The 22887-nt window shown below is 37.8% G+C and overlaps 2 protein-coding genes across 4 annotated transcripts; both read left to right on the top strand.

Moving 5' to 3' along the window:
- Window positions 1-9864: 9864 nt before the first annotated feature.
- On the top strand, window positions 9865-11998 carry LOC126624638 (50S ribosomal protein HLP, mitochondrial-like). Of its 3 annotated transcripts, none has more exons than XM_050293717.1 (4): window positions 9865-10029; window positions 10460-10554; window positions 10873-10964; window positions 11356-11998. In XM_050293717.1, the coding sequence occupies exons 2-4, from the start codon at window positions 10521-10523 to the stop codon at window positions 11728-11730; spliced, it is 501 nt and encodes a 166-aa protein (XP_050149674.1). In that variant the 5' UTR covers window positions 9865-10029; window positions 10460-10520; the 3' UTR covers window positions 11731-11998. The 3 variants fall into 3 exon arrangements, with proteins under 3 accessions (XP_050149674.1, XP_050149673.1, XP_050149676.1); XM_050293716.1 differs by having other exon boundaries at window positions 11353-11998; XM_050293719.1 differs by lacking the exon at window positions 10460-10554 and having other exon boundaries at window positions 9867-10029; window positions 11353-11998.
- A 9444-nt stretch (window positions 11999-21442) lies between these two features.
- Window positions 21443-21973, top strand: LOC126622544 (uncharacterized). Its single transcript, XM_050291335.1, has one exon. It carries the CDS (start codon window positions 21443-21445, stop codon window positions 21971-21973), a length of 531 nt encoding a protein of 176 aa, XP_050147292.1.
- The last annotated feature ends 914 nt before the right edge of the window (window positions 21974-22887 follow it).

The raw sequence follows: 22887 nt of genomic DNA, 5'->3' as shown, positions 1-22887 counted from the left end.
TGCATTCACGATTCAAGAGTTCATAACTTGAATTTATCAAATTATATTGCACACATAATCATGGCTTTGAAATCACCCCTAGCCAAGAGGGGTTTAGCCACTCATATTTACAACAAAACGAAAGGAAATGAATTTAAACATTAGAAACAAAAGAAAGAAAACACCTAAACGCTCTAACGATCCAAGTTGGACAGCAAGCACATCCAAGAACTTTCCTTCCCTTCCTTTGCTACGGCACAAGGTGTTGGTGAGTGTATGAAGGTTTGTTTGTATGGATGAATGGATGTGTTTGGATGAAGGTTGTGTTGAAATGGGAGTGAATGATCTAACCAAGTATGAACTAAATTTATGTTACACAAACTTCCCTTTATAAAGGAAGTGCATGGCAATGGAGGGGAACATGGAGTGGTGTAGCAATTGAGTGCAATGATGCAATATAATGATGCATGAAATTTGAAATGATGGAGGGAACAAGGAATGGTGTAGCAATTGAGTGCAATGATTCAATATAATGATGCATGAAATCTGAAATGATGGAGTGCAATGATTCAATGTAATGATGCATGAAATCTGAAATGATGAAGGGGAGAAGGGTGATTATGCATGGCATGGGTGGAAAGGTGAGTAAGTGGTGAATCAATGAGTGCAAGGAGGTGAAAGGATATTGTGCACATGGTAGACAAAGGAAAGGAAGTGGAATGATGCAACAAATGAGTCAATGGAGGGAACATGGATGATGATGCACGGCATAGGAATCCAAAGGGAGTGCAATGGTGGTGCACGGCAATGATGGAAAGGTGAATGGTGGAGTGACACCCCTTTGTGGCTAAGCTCTTTGTCATTTTTACATTAATTCTTCTTTCTCTTTAACACATTCCTAGCCTCTTTAGTCTTCAATTTCGTCCATCCCCCTTGCTCCATGCATGTGCTATTCATTCCAAGCCCAAAACTGCTCCAAAATGCACCAAAATGCATCTTATTGCTTTATAAGGCCTATGGACCTACAAACACACGAAAATAGCTTAAAATACATAATTAACTAAGAAATAACAACATAAATGCATGAGAACAAGCTAACTAAGTTGCATAAATATGCTCCTATCATTGGGTTATTGTAAAAGAATTTTGGGGTCTTTTTTATAATAGGAGAAATTGTAGTGAAGTTAGTTAATGAACTTTTTTATTTTGTGCTGAGTTGGCATTCACACACTCGATGAGGCCTTTAGTGTTGGTTATATTCTTCTTTTAGTGGAGCAACGGTCATATATGGAAAATTAATATTTTTACTCAGTTTAATTGTGCTTCCCTTTCCTCTTCATATTCCCCCATTGTTGCAGGTTAAAGTCAAACCTAGAATATGGGTTACTAACATTGGTATCACACACCGATCTTGGGTCCCTTCCTTGCATACCCTGCCGTCCCGCTCCTACTCGTGCCACCACCATGGATGCTCACATCTCTGCCTTGGAGGCTTCATTTGCTAACGTCTCCCCCTCATTGCTAAAATGGTGAACTCGTCAACAAACCCGGTCGTTGCCACTGCCTTTGATGCTTAGCTCCCTGAACACCTCGATAATCACCTTTCGATGTACTTCGAGAAGTTTCATTGGGAACTAGCATTTAACAGCGAGGGTGAAAGCTCCTTCGCTCCGAATGTTGCTCATCATCCTTTTCCACATGATATGGACCAGATCCAGCTACCTCGAAGCCCAGACTGGACCGATGGTGGTCAACCCCTCGTCAACCTTGGGCACTAATAGTGGATTTCCCTCATTTCATGGATGGGGGCGATCTATTGGTGTGGATATACAAGGTAGACTAGTTTTTCTCCGTCTACAACACCCTTGAGAATCAAAGAGTCTTGACTGCTTCTTTTCACCTTGATGGTGAAGCTCTCCATTGGTTTAAGTGGATGGATTGCCTCCATTCCACTCCACGATGGGTGGAATTCACAAAAGCATTTGGCCATCCGAGTTCGATGATAGTGTTGAATCATTATTTAAGCTTCGCCAAACAGGTTCATTACATGAGTACTGTTAAAGAAATCAACGCCATCTCATTGAAAGACCTACACAAATCTAGAATAAATAATTCTAGAACATTCACTAAAGTTGGTTAGCTAGATTATCCAAGTTAAAATAGTCATTTGTAGAAAGGACTAGAAGGTTGTTTCTTAAGTTGGTGGAAGAGTCTAGAAGAATGGTGAGGTTTCCACCAATATGCAAGATTAGTGTAGATAATTCTAGCTTAGGAAGTTAGTGGAATTATCTAGATATCTCTAGCATGATGTTTCCATGCTTCTCCAAGGTTCCATCCATGCCTATAAAAGGAGAAGGCATCCACATCATTTGTATCAACCAACCAACCAAGAAATCAAGAACTAGTAAGAGCAAACCAAATAGCCAAGAAGAAAAGCAAGTAGTCCTAGTGAGGAGTGTGAGTGGTCTAGAGTTTGTCTCTAGAAAGTGAGTGAGTGTCATAGCTTCTAAGTTGTGTCCTTGAGAGTTTGTGTTGTAATATTTTGTGTGTGTAATACAAGTAATTTGTTTACTTGTGTTGTCTCTCCAACATTTATGTTAGAGTTGTGTACTCTAATCTTTCCTCAACAACTACATTACTGAATTCAGGAGGTTAGCTAATCGAACCACTGATTTGGGCCCGATCTTACTCAAGAGTTGCTTCTTGGGTGGACTTAAGCGTGAGTTGAAACATGATATTAAGCTTCTTAAACCTACAAATGTTCATGATGCTATTGCAATTGCTATTCAGTTGGATACTAAGCTCTCTGAATTGAAACTTGTGACTACTAAGCCTATTATCTCTGCTAAACCACACACTGCAGTTTCCAATTTCCACATTGTACCCTCAACCACAATTTTTCTATCAAAAAGTTAACTCCAGCTAAAATTCAACAGAAAAAAGGGAGAGGATAGAATAATGGTTGTGTTCAGATAAATGGGTTAAGGGCCATAAGTGTGGACTCAAACAACTACTTATATTAGATGTGATGAAGGTTAAACCTGAAGAGGAGTATTGTGATGAACCAGTTCCTGAGTTGCTCAATATGGAGTTTAGTGAATGTGCCTTTTATGTCACTAATGGTAGACAAACTTCTCAAACTATGAAGGTTATTGGTACTGTTAATGGGCAATTGATTAAAATCTTGTTAGACTATGGCAGCTCTCATAACTTCATTGATTCCAAGTTGTTGAGATACTTGGGTCATCAAGCTCATTCCACCAAGCTTTTGAGGTTATGATCACAGATGGTGGAAGGGTTACGAGCTCGAGTTGTTGTAAATGTGTTGCTCTTTCACTTGGGAGGCTATAACTATCATGTGGACCTCTATTCATTGCTTTTGGGTGGCTGTGATGTAGTCTTCTGTAACACTTGGAAAAAAAAAATCTATAAATATATGTAAATTATATGAGTAAAGTTATTCTAGCTTTTAAATATTAAATAAGAAAAAAAAAACAGACAAAGGATGAGATATACGTGTAGACATCCCAAACTTTTCCTCTTCTTCCCAACCATCGCACGATAGGGAACCAAGAGAATCTAATTTTGTTAATAAATTTTGGGGTGATGTGGGTAGTCTAGAGGGGTGAGTAAGCATTCTAAAACAGAGATGTAATGATGGGGTTAGAGAGTATTTTTAACTCTCACAGAAAAACTGGAGAACATTGAGAGGTTTTGGAGAGGGAAAAGTAGGAAACGAAAAGAGGGGAGCAGAGAGTGTGCCTGGTGTGTTCTTCAATTGGTACAAAAGGTTAGCTCAAATTAGTTAGTTTTCTATTTTTTTACTACTGCAACTTTGATTTCTAGAAAACTGTAGTTTGTGAGCCTCACTTTGGCTCTTGTTTTCCTCTAAATCCATTACACATTTTTAAAAGGTCTTCTTATACATTTGAAATTAGACATGACAAGGAACAAAGCCCAATTTATTTCACCGATTTTGGTTAAGATCTTTTATGGAAAAATATGTTTTGAAAATGTGAAAAGAATCTGGAAATCTGCAGAAAAATTGTTTGTGAACTCAACTTTGGAGCTATTAGACATGACAAGGAACAAAGCCCAATTTATTTCACCAATTTTGGTTAAGATCTTCTATGGAAAAATATGATTTGAAAATGTGAAAAGAATTTGGAAAACTGTAGAAAACTGTTTGTGAACTCAACTTTGGAGCTTGATTATTTTCTTCTCTTAAATCCTTTTGAGAAACTCTAATTAGATTAGGAACTAGGTTTGTTAAGCTTTAAAATCCAAGTAATTTCATCCTTTTCCATGGAGTTTTGAGGGATGAAAATGGGGTCACAGTATGGGGACTTAAACTTGGTTCATCATGAGGTTGTGACAAAGGGGTATATTTGGGTAAACTTTTGATAGGCTAAAATTGAATCTTCATTTCAGTTTTATACTAACTTTTATTATTAACTATGTGATTTAGGCCTGGGAGTGACTCCAGACACTTCGGAGGCTTAGAGAGGTATTCTAGTTAGCTGGACACGAGGTAGGGACTCTATTTCCCGATGATAGGTCTATATCATGTTTAATCTTCGTGATATTAGTAATTATACCTAATACAGTAGTAATGGAATGCTTGTATGAAATTGAATCATTTGATTGTCATGGTTGTGTTATGGGTTGATAGTTTCCTCTCCGGTGTATTTTATATATCGACTATGTTAAATGTTATTATCTTTTGGTGAATGGTTGAGCTATGTAAAGTTGCTCGATTGAATATGTTGAGGTTTACAATTGTAACTGTGCAATTGAAATGCTCAGGTTGCTACATGATACAAAGTCAAGTGTTGGGTTGTGTAAAGTTTTGGTTAAACAAAGTGTTGGAAACTTATATATGTTCAAGCATCAGGGGAAGGTCTTGAAATTATAGTTGGGCATCGGGGGAAGGGCCCATATTAATGAAACTGAAACTACTAATAAAATTCGGGGTTAAGGGAGGAATGAGAGTTAACTTATATTCTATGGTGCTTGAAACCAAGTGGTATAAGCATGGTATGGGAAGTGCGGGTTTGGATGCCATAAATATAGGGTAGCGGGATTAGAAGGAAGTGAGTTCATAGGTACTTCTTTGTCATATCATTTGTATTTTACCTTATTGTTTGATGCATGACACTTTGATTAACTGTGATAAATGAACTTGAAGGGTATATGGTTCCTACTGGGCATGAAATGCTCACACCCTATTAGCTATTATAGGTACCGGTATTGAGGAACAGGATGATGACTCGTCTCTAAATGAATAGCCATATCATGTGTGTTGGTTCCTAGTTGTGCTTAGAATAAAGTGTCTTAGTATCTTAAGAGTGTGTTGTAAGAGTTGAACTCTTTAAACTCAAGATGTATTAAATAAACAGATCTAAATGAAATTTTAGATGGCTCTGGTTTCATCATACTTTTGTTGTAATGTTACAAATTTTTTTTAACTAAGATACTGTTCATGGCCTATTTCGATTATCATCCTTATTTTTGGATTGGGGTGTGACATCTTCGGAGTTCAATGACTATCCACAGTTAGCCATTGCTTTGGGACTTTCAATTGCTCACCATGGAGTTTACCAGGAACCAACAGAAGTACAAATTGTAGCACAATCCTCCTATTGAACCATTGATTCAAGAGGTTTCCCTACAACACCTAGATAAGGAAATATACAATTCCAATTTAGGATTGTTTTTTTATTGTATAGAGGATAAGAAAATTAAGGCTTATGATCTTGCTGCCAATCAGCTCCAAGAACTTCAACACCTCTTTGGTGATTTTGAAGAGATCTTTGTGGTACCCTTTCAGTTGCCTCTTTCCCGTGTTCATGACCACAATATACCCTTGGTAATTGGAGACAAACCTCCTAATATTAGGCCTTATCATTAAGGGCCATTACAAAAAACTAAAATTAAAAAAGTTGTGCAAGATTTACTAGCTGCAAGGTTTTTCAGGCCAAGTCACAATCATTTTTCATTCCTTGTGTTACTAGTGAAGAAGATGGAAAAGATATGGCGCATGTGCATTGACTACAGGGAGCTTAATTCCCTTACAATCAAGGATACGTACCCTATCCCTTTAATTGATTATCTAATTGGATGAGCTATTTGGTGCCAATTACTTCTCAAAATTGGATTTGAGGTCTAGTTATCATCAAATATTGATGCACCCTACAGATATAGAAAAATAAAACAGCTTTTAGAACCCATGAAGGCCATTATGAATTCTTGGTTATGCCATTTGGCCTAACTAATGCTCCAACAACCTTCCAGAATTTGATGAATGATCTTTTTAAGTCCTATCTTAAGAAATTTGTATTATTTTTCTTTGATGACTTGTTGATTTATCGTAAGAATTGGAGTGAGCACCTGTAACACCTGAAAGTGGTGTTTGAGATATTGCAGCACCATTAACTCTACCTCAAGAAGTCAAAATGTTGTCTAGGCCAAAGTAGAGTTGAATACCTAGGCCACATTGTATCTAGAGAAAGTGTTGAAGTTGATCCAGCTAAGTTGTAAGCAATTAAGGACTGGTCTATACCTAAGAATGTTAAAATTATTAAGGGGCTTCCTTGGTTTGACATGCTACTATAGGAAATTCATTCCTGGCTATGAAGGAATTTGTCAGCCATTATAGAATCTTACCAAAAAAGATAGCTTCTAATGGGACAGTAAAGCTACATTAGCATTTGAAAAACTCAAGGACATTATGGATTCTCCACAGGTCTTAGCACTTCCTGATTTCTCTAAGCCTTTTGAAATCAAGTGTGATGCTTCTAGATGTGGGACTGGATCAGTTTTACCACAAGGCAATAAACCCATTGCCTTCACCAGTCAATCACTAGGTCCTAGAAATCAAGCATTGTCTACCTATGAGAGAGAACTAATTGCCATAGTCTGTGCAGTTAAGAAATGATAAAGTTATCTCCGAGGAAGGCATTTCATTATTAAGACATATCACAATAGTCTTAAGTATTTCTTGAACCAAAGGGCTAACACACTTTCCAATAATAGTGGATTTCTAAGCTTCTAGGCTTTGACTATGAAATTCAATACAAATTTGGGCATGATAATGTTGTTGCAGATGCCCTCTCAAGAGTACAATGAGCCTCCCAACTCCAAGAACTTGCCACCTATCATTCACTTGAGTGTATCTCTATTTCATACCTTTATGGTGGTTAGTTAGATGACCTAAGAATGTATAATGAACATGATGAGTGGATTGCAAAGAAGAAATGGGAAGTCATGGAAGGGGTTAATATTGGTAGCTTTAGTTCTACACTTGCAAAGTTCACCATTGAGAATGGTTTCTTGCGTTACAAGAAGAGAATTACTCTTAGCCCTGAATCTGAGTGGAGAGATCAACTCATGGTAGAATATCCCTCAACTTCTGTTGCTGGACATCAAGGAGTTGTGAAGACTTATCACAGGTTGAAGATGTTTTATTGGCAAGGAATGAAGAAGAACATCAAGCAATTCATTGCTGAATGTCAGCAACAGAAGTATGAGACCATTTCACCTCCTGGATTGCTGAAACCTCTACCAATTCCTAGTAAAGTTTGGACTGATATAAGTATGGACTTCATAGGAAGGTTACCATTATGCAAAGGGAAATTTGTGATAATGGTTGTAGTTGATAGGTTATCTAAGTATTCACACTTTGTAGCCTTAACGCATACTTATACAGCCTCTGGAGTTGCTTAGTTGTTCATTGATCACATATTTAAACCTCATGGAATGCCCCAGACCATAGTTAGTGATATAGATCTAATTTTTATTATTGCATTTTTTAGGGAGTTCTTCAAATTGCAAAACTCTAAATTGTGCATGAGTTATGGATATCACCCTCAAAGTGATGGGCAAACTGAAGTGATGAACAGGTGTTTAGATACTTATTTAAGGTGTTTTGTGGAAGGACAACCTAGGAGTTAGATTAAATGGTTAGCTTGGGCTGAAAGGTGCTTTAACACTTCTTACCACAACTCTGCAAAATTCACTCCTTTTGAATTAGTGTATGGATACCATCCTCCACACATGGCTGCTTATGAGATTAGGAGTACTAATGTGGAATCTGTGGAACAAAGCTTGGTAGAAAGGGATAAAGTCCTAGTTGTGCTTAAGGCTAATTTGGAACTAGCTCAAAACTGAATGAAGGAACAGGCAGATAAGAGAAGAAGTGAAAGGCAGTTTGTAGTTGGAGATTATGTTTATTTGAACTTAGTTCCATACCAGTTGCAGTCCCTGGCACCCAACAGTTTTCATAAATTGCAGCTAAGATACTATGGCTCTTATGAAGTGATTGAGAAGGTGGGTGAGATAGCTTATAAATTGAGGTTTCCTGTGAATAGAAAAATCCATCCAGTCTATCATGTAAGTTGTCTAAAGGAGTAGCTGGGCAACAATGGAATTCTACATTCAACATTGCCTCAAGTAATGGAAGATGGTTTGTCTCTGCTTAGTCCTAAAGAAGTGTTATCTAGTAGAATTTACAAGAAAGGTGTTTTAGCTAATGTTCAACTATTGTTGTGATTGCCTTGATCACAAGTAATGGGACGAAATTGTAATGAATGGGTTAATTGTAAAGGAATTTGGGGATTTTTTTTATTTTTTTATTTTTATAATAAGGGAAATTGTAGTGAAGTTAGTTGATGAACTTTTGTATTTTGTGCTGAGTTGGCATTCACACACTCGGTGAGGCCTTTAGTGTTGGTTATATTCTCCCTTTAGTGGAGCAACAGTCATATATGAAAAATTAATATTTTACTCAGTTCAATTATGTTTCCCTTTCCTCTCCATATTCCCCCATTTTTGCAAGTTAAGGTCAAACCCAGAATCTGGGTTACTAACAGAGGTGAGGTAAGAGATTTGGGTGTGGGTTGCAGAAAGAAGGGAGGCAGGGTGGGGGTTTTGGAGGAAAGAAGGGATGGAAGGGGGTGATGTAGGAGACGGGTGGGTAAATTTTTTTATTTTAATTTAATTTTTTAATATTCCAGTGGGCCGATATTGACACGTAGCACACAATCATTGTCCACGTGGATGCCATGTCATCATTTAACGGAAAACTTAATGGATGTATGAAAGTGGTATAGAATTATGACTTTATGTACTAGACTGGACGAAAAAAACTTAATATACCAAATGTTGAAAACCAAAATATTTCAAAATAATAAACTAAGATTAACCCAATAAAATAAAAAGTGTTTTTTTTTTTCCTTTTAAAATTATGAGTCCACGACAGCATAGAGCAGCTCCAGCCCAACGGACCGGTGACATTTCATACCCAATAGCCTTAGCTCCTTACTCCAGCCCATGTGGGCGATTGGGCTGAGGAGGAGCTCGAATGAGAGGCCCGGCTCGAATCGATGGCCCGAGAGCCTGAGGGCTAGCTGATGCTAGGGTGACGTCAACCACGATATAAAATTAATTAAAAAATATAAAAAATTAATAAAAAATGTAAAAAATTAATTAAAAATATAAAAAAATGTAAAAAATTTATAAAAAATCTGAAAAAAAAATTAAAAATTATAAAAAAATGATTTAATTTTTCTATAAATATGTTATCATTATCTTCCAACTTACATCACAATTTTATATTTTCTCAAATACTTTGAGTTGTAATTTCTTATTTAATGACACGTAATACAACGTGACCAATTAAAAATCTTATATGAAATTACAAATAAAATTATTTTTTATTATTTTATAAAATAAAAAATACTAATATTTTATTAATTATTGCCATGACTATTTAGTTTAGGGACGAAGATGCAAAATATAATTACTGCTCATAAAAGGTAGTCACTGTCCACTTAATGCTATTCAATAGGAAGTTGGAGGACCTTTATACGCTGGACTTGCTTTTACGAAAGAGCGCTTTTCGGGATAAACTGTGTCAATTAACAAAACTTTCATTGACAATTCTGCCCTCTCTCTCCTAAAGCTAATGCGTCGTTCATAACTCTCTCCAATTTCTGGCGCCGCTCTCTCGTCTCCCTCGCACCTGGTTCGAACACTCTTCACCAACAAAAGGTAAATTTGCTTCTCTCTCAACCTCTATTTCTGCTTATTTCGACAATATTTTTTTCTTGTTGGAAGATTGAAATATTAAACTGGATAATGGGAAGATAGAATTGGAAGATTTGGGGTTCTATGAACTTGGTAGGCTCCATAGCAGATTGGGTTTGAGTTTGACTGATTTGTTAGAGAAAATGGGGCACCAATTCCTCCAAGGCTTCTTTGAATTAGCAGATCTGTTGTCATGATTTGGGGTTGTATTAGCCACTACCCTGCTCACTCCCCTTTCCCACTCCTTGTGAAATGGTTGAGTTGCGTCTTCTTCTGGGGTTATGGGTTTTTGTTAATTTCAAGCAATTTGAATTTGGTGCGTTTATTTTCCGGGCCTTAACCGATTGAGCTTCCAGTTATATTGGGGATTTGTATAACAACATTTTCTACACAGCTGAACAGCGCATAAAAGAAGATTTTCAATTTGGTTGAGAGTAAAAGTTGAGTGTTGAGGAATGGCAGCAGGTTTAGCTTCAAAGTGTTCACGGGGTACGTCATTTGTTTCTTGTTCAACTGTTAGATTCTAAATCCATTGGCTGCTTTCACCTCGCATGATAACAAATGTAAAATAGTTGAGCGTGCATCTGAAAAGATGCCACACTTTTCAAGATGTGGTTCTTTCATTCTTCGTCTTTGTGTTTCATTGTGCGAGTTGTATAATTCGTGTCTTAGAATATTGCTATATTGCAGTGGCACAATTTTCTGATTTTCCTGGATTAAGTTTAAGCGTTTTTGGTTTATGTTCTGCAATTATTTGCGTACCATTTACTCACTGCAATCCATTCAATCTGCTGGAAACAAATCCAGTTGGTCGTTCATTGTTGGGGGGCCTCGGCAACAACTTGTCTGGCTTATTGAGCGCATCACATGAGATGGCAAGCAGCACTTTCTTATCTCAGGTCAGTTTGTTCGTCTGATATTTGTTTGAAGATTATAACCTATACTTGTAAAATACTAACATTTTACAGGTTTTAAATCTTGACTATTTGAGGTTGTAGAGGATTAAGAGTTTCTCGTAGAGTTGGATTGGTACCATTTATTGAGCTGTTTGGAAGATTCATAGGAAAAAATCTAGTTTTGACAGGCTTAAATGGAGAGTCTTGGTGGTATTGCTGAGGACAATTGTTGAACACAGGCATTTGTTAGTTAATTCCAAGTTCTGCTAACTGTTTCTTGTGTTTATCTTCATTTTTTGCTAAATACCTCAAATTGAGGACTCGTTTATTACTTAGTGTTGACATGAGACTGATTCGTAGTTGTCGGTTTTTGTTTGGCGCACTTTTACAGCAGCAAAGGACCTTCATACAGATGAGGACTGTTCTCAAAGTCGTGGACAACTCGGGGGCAAAGAAGGTGATGTGTATACAAGCTTTGAAGGCAAATAAGAAGGGGGCAAGATTGGGAGACACCATTGTTGCATCAGTAAAGGAGGCCCATCCGAATGGAAAAGTGAAAAAGGGAAAGGTTGTGTATGGTGTGGTTGTTCGTGCTGCCATGCAGCGAGGCCGCTGTGATGGGAGTGAGGTCAAGTTTGATGACAATGCTGTGGTACTTGTGGACAAGCAAGGGCAGCCAATCGGGACTAGAGTATTTGGACCTGTCCCGCATGAGTTGAGGAAGAAAAAGCATGTCAAGATTCTTAGTTTGGCAGAGCATATTGCCTGAAAAGTGGAACACAAAGGAATTCCAGATGCACAATAAGAACAGAAAGCTATCTTGTAACGAGGTGTTAAAATTTTGAAACATCCAAGTGACCAGTTAATTCAGCTAGATCTGGGCAACGCTCAGCTCGACTGTCACTTTATTGTAGCTTCTCATGTCTGGTGAAATGGTGCCAAAATCGAGTTTGTGTAATTGCAGTGTGTCCAATGAATGATATGAAATTGCAATTTGTTTGATGAATGATATGAAACAAAAAATGGTCCCTTTTTCACGTCTCCGTTATAGGATAAGGCAGATCAGATCACGGTTTTCGCTACTTTGATTGTAGTCAGTGTGTTTAAATTTCACAATTTTAGTCTTGTAGTTTACAAATTGTTGCACTTGATGAGTTAGAATTAGTCCCGGGAGTTTATGACACGACATGAAAATAACAGGTTTCGGGTCAACAAGATAACTAATCGGGTCATTATCAGGTTCTTAATGGGTATACATGCGGGTAACACGTGGGTAACCGTTCTGATCCGTTAAGAAAAAAATTATTTTGATAATTTTAAAGTTTAATTACTAAAAGATTTATTATAAAATACAATAGTCATATTAATATATACAATATATTCTATATTAAATATATAGTTTTGTATTATTATTCTATATAAGTTATAAAATAGAAAAAAAAGTTTTAGTTATTATTTATTTTTATTATGAGAGTTCCTTATTGTCATTACTAGGATAAATTGTACTTAACATGTTGTCCAAAATTAAAATAAATTAGTATAATATTTGTATAGGCAAGAACTAAGAATACATACATACAAATATGAAAAATGTGAAAGAATATTTAAACACTCGTGATTCATCAATATTTCTCCACGAGTAGATAATGGTTACACTTACATTATCGTTTAGATTTTTAAAATCCTCCAAACCCTCATGAATAATGTTTTTTATTTGAGGGCAAAAATAATAAAATTAATAATAATTATTGTAGAAGTCTAAAAAATGTAAACAAAAAAAAAAATATATATATACAATCACTCATAGTGACAAGTTTTACAACTTTCATGAAGGGGTCAGCTTCAAAATCCAACACAAAAATCCATAAACCTTAAATTTATATTTAACCATCAATTGTTATTTACGCTTTATTCTTCTAACTAAATTTCATTTTTAAAATTTTGTTTTTTGAAAATATGATCATCCGGCGGATGTAAGAAGATGAACGGTTCAGATCTTTAATATCATGTTTCGATATTTACAATTGACTGAAATATGATTCGATGTCATATAGTTTGTAGAAACTTTATAAACATCAAGCAATATTTTCACTAACCGTAAAACTCTGAACATAATATCAACGATCCAAACCGTTCATCTTCCTGCATCCTCTAATAGATAATGTTTTCAAAAAAGAAAATCCGAAAAAACAAAATTTGATAAGAAAAATGAAGTGTAAATGTAAACAACAATCCATGGTTAAATTTTGATCTATGATTTATATGATTATAGTGTCGAATTTCGAAGTTAAGCTTTTCACAAAAGTTGTAAAGTTTGTCATTACGAGTGTTTATATATTTTTTTATATATTTTTTACACTTGTACATTAATTAAAAAATTATTAAAGAAAAATGTGCAAGGTTCCAATGTCCTTAATTTTGCAAATCTTTTGAACATTTGATATTTTATAATGTTCTAATGTTTTTTTTTATGTTTTGGATGTGACAATATAGTATATGTGACGACACGTCCCTAATTTTCCTATGTAATTTCTCCTCGAGTATGTGTATTGACGGTTATGCCCTTATTGGCAAGTGAAGTGGACATATTCATATCGCTTTTATTTTATTTCTTGCAATCGCATTTAAATTGTACACGTTGTTACAAGTATACATAAATTTTATCAGTGTGAAAACACTAGTTTGGATAGATTTTCGATACTCTTTTCTGTACAAAATTCAAAACCCTATCCCTAGCTTTTATTTAGCCCATCCCGTGCACTCCACCAATCCCATCCATTCCCTCATTTCTGTCCACCAATCAGAAAAAAAAGAAAAATGGACTCTCTCTCTTCCTTTTCTCTCTCTCCCTCTTGAAACTCTCTTCTTCTCTGCAAACCCTCAAACGAGCTTCAAAGCTCACAGATCGAACCTAAGAACCTCATTTTCGTGTTCATCTCATCCTCACGAACATAACCATGTTCTTGATACCTGGAATGGATGAGTTTTCAACGTCGAACTCGGGCAAACTGAGTTCGATGTGTTTTCGAGCGAGTTAGGAAGTTTTGAAGCTTGGGGAAGCTTCTACGCAACTCCTAGAGGCTCCTACTACAATTTGGGAGAAATTTAGAAGTGAAACGACCGAGTTTCGAAGAGTTCACTTTTGGCTAGAACTTTTGAGGCTTTTTCTAGCGACCTCCATCCACTTTTTGGACTCCAAACAGGTATAACATGATTATACTCTTCACGAGCTTCAAATCCATATAAAGTACGTCAAAAATGGTTGAGAAATGAAAGAGAATAGTGAGTTTGAAATTTTTCCAGAAATCCGACGAAAAATCAAGTTGCAGACGGCAGTGGACGGCAGCGAAGGCAAGGACAACCGGAGGAGGAGACGGAATATTCCATCAGAGTTGACGGAATATTCCTGACGGCATCAGGTAACGTCGTTAACTTATGTTAGCATTTAACGGAATATTCCGTGGAATATTCTTGATGGACTTCAGGCACCGGCCTGCATGAGGGGGCGCGTCGGTCCGTGCCCTTGACGGCGTGTGGTGGTGCGTGAGTTGTCCAAATATTATTTTAAAAATTTGGGGATGTTCGTGACGTCGAGTAGGTCACGATGGTATATATAAACCCCAGGTTTGAGCAAACTATGGAGGTTTTATTTAGGTTTCCATATATGTTCTTTAATTAATTCTATTTTAGTTATTTCACATATTGGGGAAACATATCCCGAGGACGTTCAAGGCCAAGCTAGGCTCGAGGGTTACGATCAAGCGACGTACTTGTGAGTGGGCATTTTATTTTTATATCTATACGTATTTATAGTTTCCAAAATTGCATAAATACATCACTTTGCGTATATATTGCCAAATAATTGATAACTGCGATATAATTGTGATAAATGCTGCTATATGGTTAAGATATTACTGTCATGGCAGTCATACATATTTGTACATGCTCATCTTGTTCCACCTTGGTGTTAGTACTTGCCCTAGGGCCAAGGCCAGTCCTTCACATGTATGTTCACATCGTACCGTTCGCTTGTCTTAGATCCAAGTTAGGTGCCAGTCCTGTCGGGTAGATTGCATTACGCAATCCGACTTGTATGTGATTGTGCTTCTGCACCAACTTTCACGTGATCGTAGTACTAAAGCATATTGATTACACCCAGTCATGTTCGTGTCAGAAATTATTTGTTCGAACTCATGTGTCAGCCTAGATTGATGAGCACTTAGCTATACTTGATTATCACATGATTATTACTGTGGCATTTAACACATCATGACTTGGCATAATTGTGGTTATAATGCTATTGATTTATTGTTTACATACCTATATAGTGTGTTTTAAGGAAACTCTACTTGTTTTACAGCGAGGGGTTAATATATTTGAAAGTAAAGGATTTCGTATAAGCATTGTTTTGCTGACCTACTCAACTTTGTTTTTTGCCCCTCCAGGACCTAGATAGCTGTACTCTTTGTGGCACTTGAGGAATCTTGGCAGTTCTAACATTCTCTTCTGTTTAGACGTACGAACTTATCACCGTTATATAATAAGTGTACTTTAGTTTCTTTGACTACTCTTTTGTAGTCTCACTGTCTATTACACTCTGAATAATTATAGTGGGTTGTTCCCACGATTGCGTACTCTTTCACCGTTTAGTATAATTAGTTCTAATTAGTTTAAATTTATTCACTTTTTACATCACTTACCCTTATGGTTAAGTCACCTCACGGTGACAGCCAGTATGCTTCGACCTTTCCAGGTCGGGGTGTGTCAGCTTGGTATCGGAGCATAGGTTTAGACAGTCCTGCATTTCCTAGTATGTTTTAACCCTTATTTTCTTATGTCAGAACCATGCCACCTCGTAGAGAGCCATGTTCTCTAGCTGAGAATAACTTTACAGACTTTGGACAGTTTAGTGAGGCTATTACCAATGCTATTCAATCTTCACTCCGCCCTACCTCAAGGAATACGTTGGATATTGTACCTCGCCTGATGATTAATGATTTCTTTGGTAATGATGGATCAAAGAAGTTAGAGATATGGTTCGATCATGTTGAGAAGACCTTTCGAGTTATGCATAGGCATGGTAATCTTCCCCTAGAGAGATGGATTGAGACAACAGCCTAGTTCTTTCGTTTGGGAGCAGAATCTTGGTGGGATCAGGAGAAGAAATCATTATCCGATGAGGATGCTATGAATTGGGATGTTTTCAAGCGGAAATTTCAGACCAGATTTGTTCTTCCGGAGTATTTGGATCGTAAGAAGGATGAGTTCTCAGATCTGAGGTAGGGTAAGATGTCAGCTACTGGGTATCATCGAAAGTTCACAAACTTATCTCGTTATTGCCTCGAGATTGTTGCTAATCCCCGAGAGATGCTTCGTCTGTTTAAGAGAGGAACTTGCAAGAAATGGCGTTCTATGGCAACCACTACTCTCTGTGCTACATATCAGGATTTCTTCGAGGTCTTGCTTCGGGTTGAAAATTCAGAGAATGCTCTTGACAATGAGGATGAGGATGTCGGTAGGAATGGCCAGAGGTACAGTAACAGAGGACTATCGTCATTTGGCCAGAGAAGGGCTCATAATTTTAAAATGAGTGGAAACAGCTCTGGATCGTTGAGCGGGGGTTCTAACTCTGGTACACCTCAGAGATGAGGCAGGTCTGCTAGTGGTTCTCGTTTTCAGAATCAAGAAAACTCCAGCAGTTCAGGTGTTCAGTTTTGTCACAGGTGTAACACCCGTCATTATGGTAAGTGTAAGAGAGGAAGCAGAGGATGTTTCACTTGCGGACAAACAAGGCCTATGACCTATAATTGTCCTCAGAATCAGAAGAATCAGTCTGCTAATCTACCACCTGCAGTCCCCTTACAGCAGTTTCCAGCACCTGGTAATCGTCAGCAGATACGCTATACCAATACACACCTGAGGTTCCCTACTATCAGGGAGGCTATCAGCAGACTCAAGGAGGTTATCCACAGTTTCAGGGAGACTATACACCGTATCAGGGTGGTGGAGCACAGATGTATACTGGAGGACAATATCAGAATCTAGACGTAGCGTCTAACAGTGGAGGTTCAGGAAGACAGGAAAATCTACCCCAGCAGGGCCGAGGTAATCAGGGTTGAGGTAATCAGACTCAAGCAAATAGGGGTCGTGGAGGCAGGCAGCAAGTTCAGGGAAGAGTCAACAACATCACCCTTCAGGATGCTCAAGCAAATTCGGACTTGATCATGGGTACATTGAATGTTCAAGGCCATTTTGCTAAAGTTTTAATTGATTCTGGTACTACACATTCAGTTACTTCCCATAAGTTTGCTCAAACGACTCAACCACATCCTACTTCACTCGGCTCCGAGTTGGAATTCTCGATGCCTAAGGGTGAAATATGTTATGTTTGTTGGGAATATCAAGGATGTCCCATCCCTGTTGAAGATGTAGTCATGTCAGCTAATCTTGTCCCTTTGGATATCGTTGATTTTGACGTTATCTTAGGCATGGATTGGTTACACTACAATCATGCCAAGTTGGATTGTTATGAGAAGGTTATTACTTTTCACCGACAGGGAATGCCAACTGTCACATTTATTGGTGAACGTGGTGGTCTAAAGCACGGAGTTATCACTGCCATGAGGGCGAGATGACTGTTGAGTAAAGGTTATCAAGGCTACTTAGCTCATGTTGTGCTATCGGAATAGACTACTGCATCTGTGGAGGACGTCGGAGTAGTTAGGCACTTTCCCGATGTTTTTCTTGAGGAATTACCTGGCTTACCCCCAGATCGTGAAGTGAAGTTCACCATCGATCTACTTCCAGGTACTAATCCTATTTCCAGCAGTTGAAGTACCTTCTCACTCATGCACCTGTCTTAGCATTTCCTGATGATGGTGGGAACTTCGAGATCTACAGTGATGCATCTCTTAATGGTCTTGGATGTGTGTTAATGCAGCATGATAAGGTGATTGCATATGCATCGTGGCAGTTAAAGCCCCATGAGAGGAACTATCCTACTCATGATCTCGAGTTGGCAGCGATCATCTTTGCTTTGAAAATTTGAAGGCATTATCTTTATGGGGAAAAGTGTAAGATCTTCACTGATCATAAGAGCCTTAAGTATATCTTCACTCAGCTAGATCTCAATCTCTGGCAACGGAGATGGGTAGAGTTGCTCAGTGATTATGACTGCACCATTGAGTATCGCCCAGGTTGTGCAAATTCAGTAGCTAATGCTCTTAGTAAGAAGTCTCATGGCCAACTTAATGCTCTTTATGCTAGTCGCATTCCTCTTTTGACTGACCTAAGATCCACTGGTGTAGCATTGAAAGAGGGTCGACGAGGGGCCCAAATTGCCAATTTTCAGGTCAGACCGATTCTGTTGGATCGTGTTCTCGAAGCCTAGAGGAACGATACAGAATCTCAGGAATTGATACTGGGAGTGTTAGATGGGAAAAAGAAGGACCTCTAGATTAAGGATCCTGACGGCATGCTTATGCAAAGTGATCGGATGTATGTACCTGATGCGATGAAAGTTAAGCACTCAAATTAAATCCTCTTATTGTCAAATTGTAGTATAAATGCAAGTAGGGATCGTTCTAAACCGGGGATTATGAGGGCTTGCTAAAACCTCTAAACTAACTCAAAAACATAAAAACAAAGTTAAAGACGTTTGAATAGACTCAAAAGACTCAAAACAAGTTCACTAGACTCAAAACAACTTAAAAACACTCAAAACTGCCTAAAAACACAAAATGGGCAGATTTTGACTCTAACACAACTTTGGACGAATTTAGTGTTTTGACTTAAATCAAAACACTCTAAAACAAAAACAAAACAGATTTTAAACACTTTGGAACAAGAAAGTAAAATGGGGGTTTTGATTTGGATGAATTTGAAATAAACAAGCAAGTTATAAAACTAGGCAGATTATAAAATGAATTTGAGAAATAAAATGATGGATGGATTAGTTAGAGGTCTGTTCTTCACACATGACACACTTGTACATGAATCGATTTCCAATTGCTTTTCAATAAACTATGATGCTCAACACCCCAGATTAACCGTGATGCACAAATTAACCCTCAAATTTTCCTTTACTCATTGAATTGGATGAATGCATGCGACAATCCAAATCATTCTCTAAAAGTCCCCTATATGAATGCATAATAGAGATACAATCAGAGATCATTACGTTCAATGAAAATCATAAGTGTTGACGAGGCAATTATAACTATGAATGCATGATACAATTGCCAAGAATTCAATTAACGCGATTGTGATAAACAACCTTCACTACTCATGAATATAAACTTGTAACGATTAGGTGAAACTCATTTATATTCTAGCATCTAATTCATGCATGAAAACTAAGTATGCATCCTTAATAAACATACAAGAATCAGTTATGAATAAAATAGATAATTGAATTGCAATCACAACTTATCAAATCACAATTGGAAGAAATCAATTCAAATCTCAAGCATGTTCATGGCTTCAAACTTCCCCCTAACTAAATAGGGGTTTAGCCACTCATAATTGCAACAAAATTAGAAAATAACAAAGTAGACATTGAAAGCAAGAACGAAGTACACCTAAAATGCTCCAAAGTTCCAAGCTTGAAACGCCAAGGACCTTTGTTTTCACCACCTTGTTGTAGCACAAGTGTCTAGGATGTGTATGGATATATGGATGGAATGGATTTGCACGGCTAAGAGATGATAGTGTTGGATTGGTGAGATGTAGTATGGCTAGATGAATGGATGGAATGGATTTGCACGGCTAAGAGATGAAAGTGTATGGATTGGTGAGATGTAGTATGGCTAGATGAATGGATGGAGGTCACTACAAGGAAATTGTGTTTGTTAATGAAGCTCTTTTGATGGATCAAGATTGTCTTTAGGAAGGGGAATGGTGGATGTATTTATAGGCTAAGGAGATGACCACTTCAATTCCTTGCATGTGCAGTTTGTATGGGTGTGTGATGTCCATGTTTCCCTTTACATTTGCACACACATGACCTCCATCATTTCAGCCACAAATCAACCCATTTCTACCCATGTGTGTGTGTTTCCTTTGCCCATGTGTGTGTGTTTTTCCTTTGCATTTGCACACACATATTCTTCATTATTTCAGCCAACAATCCACCCATTTTCTGCCCATGTCAAACTGTCCATGCCATGCCTTTCTCTTTGTGTGTGTGATGTCCATGTTTCTTCCATGTGCCTTGTTCATCTTCTAGCTGTGCATTTCCACTTGCTCCAAAGCCAAATGAGTGCAATCATAACCCCATTTGCTGCTGAGTGTTGATGACAAAGCAAAACACAAAACAAGTGCCTTTACTTTCTCACTTTATTAGCCAAATCTGCTTAGCCCTTTTCTGAACCTTTCAGTGTTACAATGCCCATAACTTCTTCTAGAAAAATGATATTAACAATCAGTAAATTGCTCCAACAAATAGACATCCGTAGCTTTCCAAGCATATAAGTCTCATTCTCTCATTCATTCTGAGCTGTTCGTAACATGCTTCCAAAGTCAGCTAATCTGCACAGGCAGTTTTGACGAATTTGTTACTTAGTAACTCACTTGTGCTACTTTTCTTTTCTTTGCTTGATAAATCACACAAAACACAAAAACATAGTAAATAGCTCAAAAATATAAGGAACTAAATAAGAAAAGAAAAGTGAATTTTATGTAAAATATATATAAATATGAGCTTATCAGTCCCTAATGTTGCGGAACTAAAGAGAGACATATTGGATGAAGCGCAAATTTCTGCTTATGCGATGCATCCAGGGAGTACCAAGATGTACCATACCATTTGACACCTCTATTATTGGCTAGGTATGAAAAGAGAAATTGCAGAGTATGTTAGTCGTTGTGTAGTTTGCCAGCAGGTTAAGACAGAAAGGAAAAAGCCATTTGGATTGCTACAACCACTCCTGATACCTCAGTGGAAATGGGAAGATATTACAATGGATTTCGTGTACAAATTACCTCATACTCGAAATGGTTATGATGGTATCTGGGTGATAATTGATCGGCTTACCAAATTAGCACACTTCATAATCGTTCGTGAAAATTACTCGTTAAGTCAGTTAGCGGAACGGTTCATCTCTGAAGTGTTTAAATACCATGGGGTTCCAATTAGTATTATTTTTTACCGGGATCCCTGATTTACTTCAAAGTTTTGGGTAGCGTTTTGGGAAACTTTGGGATCGAGATTATTCTACAGCACCGCCTATCATCCTCAAACTGATGGGCAGTCAGAGAGAACTATCTAGACTTTGGAAGATATGTTGAGATCCTCAGTTCTACAGTTTGGAGATGCTTGGCACAAGCGTTTACTGTAGATAGAGTTCGCGTACAACAACAGCTTCCATTCTAGTATTGGTATGGCACCATTTGAAGCGTTGTATGGGAAATCATGTCGTACTCCACTTTATTGGTCCAAGGTCGATGAATGAGTTTTGGTAGGCCCTGAGATCGTGGATGAGATGACACAGAACATTCAGGTGATAAAGGCTAACCTGAAAGAGGCCCAGGATCGGCAGAAGAGTATCACAAACAGACATTCTACTGACAGAGTTTATAAGGTTGGTGATTGGGTATTCTTGAAGTTATCGTTGTGGAAAGGTGTTGTGCGATTTGGCAAGAAAGGGAAACTTAGCCCTAGGTACATCAGACCATACCAGATAGTTGAACGAGTTGGCGAAGTTGCTTATCAACTCACTTTGCCACCAGAGTTGGCGAGAATGCACAATGTGTTTCATGTATCGATGCTACAAAGGTACGTCTCTGAGCTGTCTCATGTGATCCCTTCTCAGCCATTAGAGATCAATCCAGATTTGACCTATGATGAGGTTCCAGTGACTATCCTTGATTGGAAGGATAAGGTTCTTAGGAACAAGACCGTGCAGATGGTGAAAGTTTTGTGGAGGAACCATTTAGTGGAGGAAGCTGCTTGGGAGACAAAAGAGCGTATGCAAGATATGTATCCATGTCTGTTTTATGGCTTTGATTTGTAGTCAGTGTTGAAATTTCGAGGATGAAATTTTTATAAGATGGTAGATTGTGACAACCCGTCCTTAATTTTCCTATGTAATTTCTCACCAAGTATGTGTATTGACGGTTATGCCTTTATTGACAAATGACGTGGACGTATTCATATCACTTTTATTTTATTTCTCGCAATAGCATTTAAATTGCACACGTTGTTATGAGTGTACGTAAATTTTATTAGTGTGAAAACACTAGTGCGAATAGATTTTCGATACTCTTTTCTGTACAAAATCCAAAACCCTATCCCTAGCTTTTATTTAGCCCATCTTGTGCACTCCACCAATCCCATCCATTCCCTCATTTCTGTCCACCAATCAGAAAAAGAGAAAAATGGACTCTCTCTCTCTCTCTCTTTCTCTCTCTTCCTTGTCTCTCTCTCCCCCTCTCGAAGCTCTCTTCTTCTCTACAAACCCTTAAATGAGCTTCAAAGCTCACAGATCGAACCCAAGAACCTCATTTTCGTGTTCATCTCATCCTCACGAACATAACCATGTTCTTGAAACCTGGAATTGACAAGTTTTCAATGTCGAACTCGTGAGGTCCGAACTCGGACAAACTGAGTTTGATGTGTTTTCGAGCGAGTTAGGAAGTTTTGAAGCTTGGGGAAGCTTCTACGCAACTCCTCGAGGCTCCTATTACAATTTGGGAGAAATTTGGAAGTGAAACGACCGAGTTTCGAAGAGTTTACTTTTGGCCAGAACTTTTGAGGCTTTTTTCTAGCGACCTCCATCCACTTTTTGGACTTCAAACAGGTACAACGCGATTCTACTCTTCACGAGCTTCAAATCCATATAAAGTACATAAAAAATGGTTGAGAAATGAAAGAGAATAGTGAGTTTGAAATTTTTCCAGAAATCCGGCGAAAAATCAAGTTGCAAAC

Source organism: Malus sylvestris, chromosome 5 (assembly GCF_916048215.2).
Source record: "Malus sylvestris chromosome 5, drMalSylv7.2, whole genome shotgun sequence".
Lineage (NCBI taxonomy): Eukaryota > Viridiplantae > Streptophyta > Magnoliopsida > Rosales > Rosaceae > Malus > Malus sylvestris.
Note: the sequence above shows the minus strand (reverse complement) of the source record. Positions and strands in the feature narration are given on the sequence as shown.

Bases quoted from the DNA above. Each gene is read 5' to 3' on its own strand.
- LOC126624638 (XM_050293716.1), top strand. From the start codon at position 10,521: ATGGCAGCAGGTTTAGCTTCAAAGTGTTCACGGG. The intron at 10,555-10,872 runs GTACGTCATTTG...AAACAAATCCAG, and splicing joins AGCTTCAAAGTGTTCACGGG to TTGGTCGTTCATTGTTGGGG. The intron at 10,965-11,352 runs GTCAGTTTGTTC...GCACTTTTACAG, and splicing joins GCAGCACTTTCTTATCTCAG to CAGCAAAGGACCTTCATACA.
- LOC126622544 (XM_050291335.1), top strand. From the start codon at position 21,443: ATGACACAGAACATTCAGGTGATAAAGGCTAACCTGAAAGAGGCCCAG.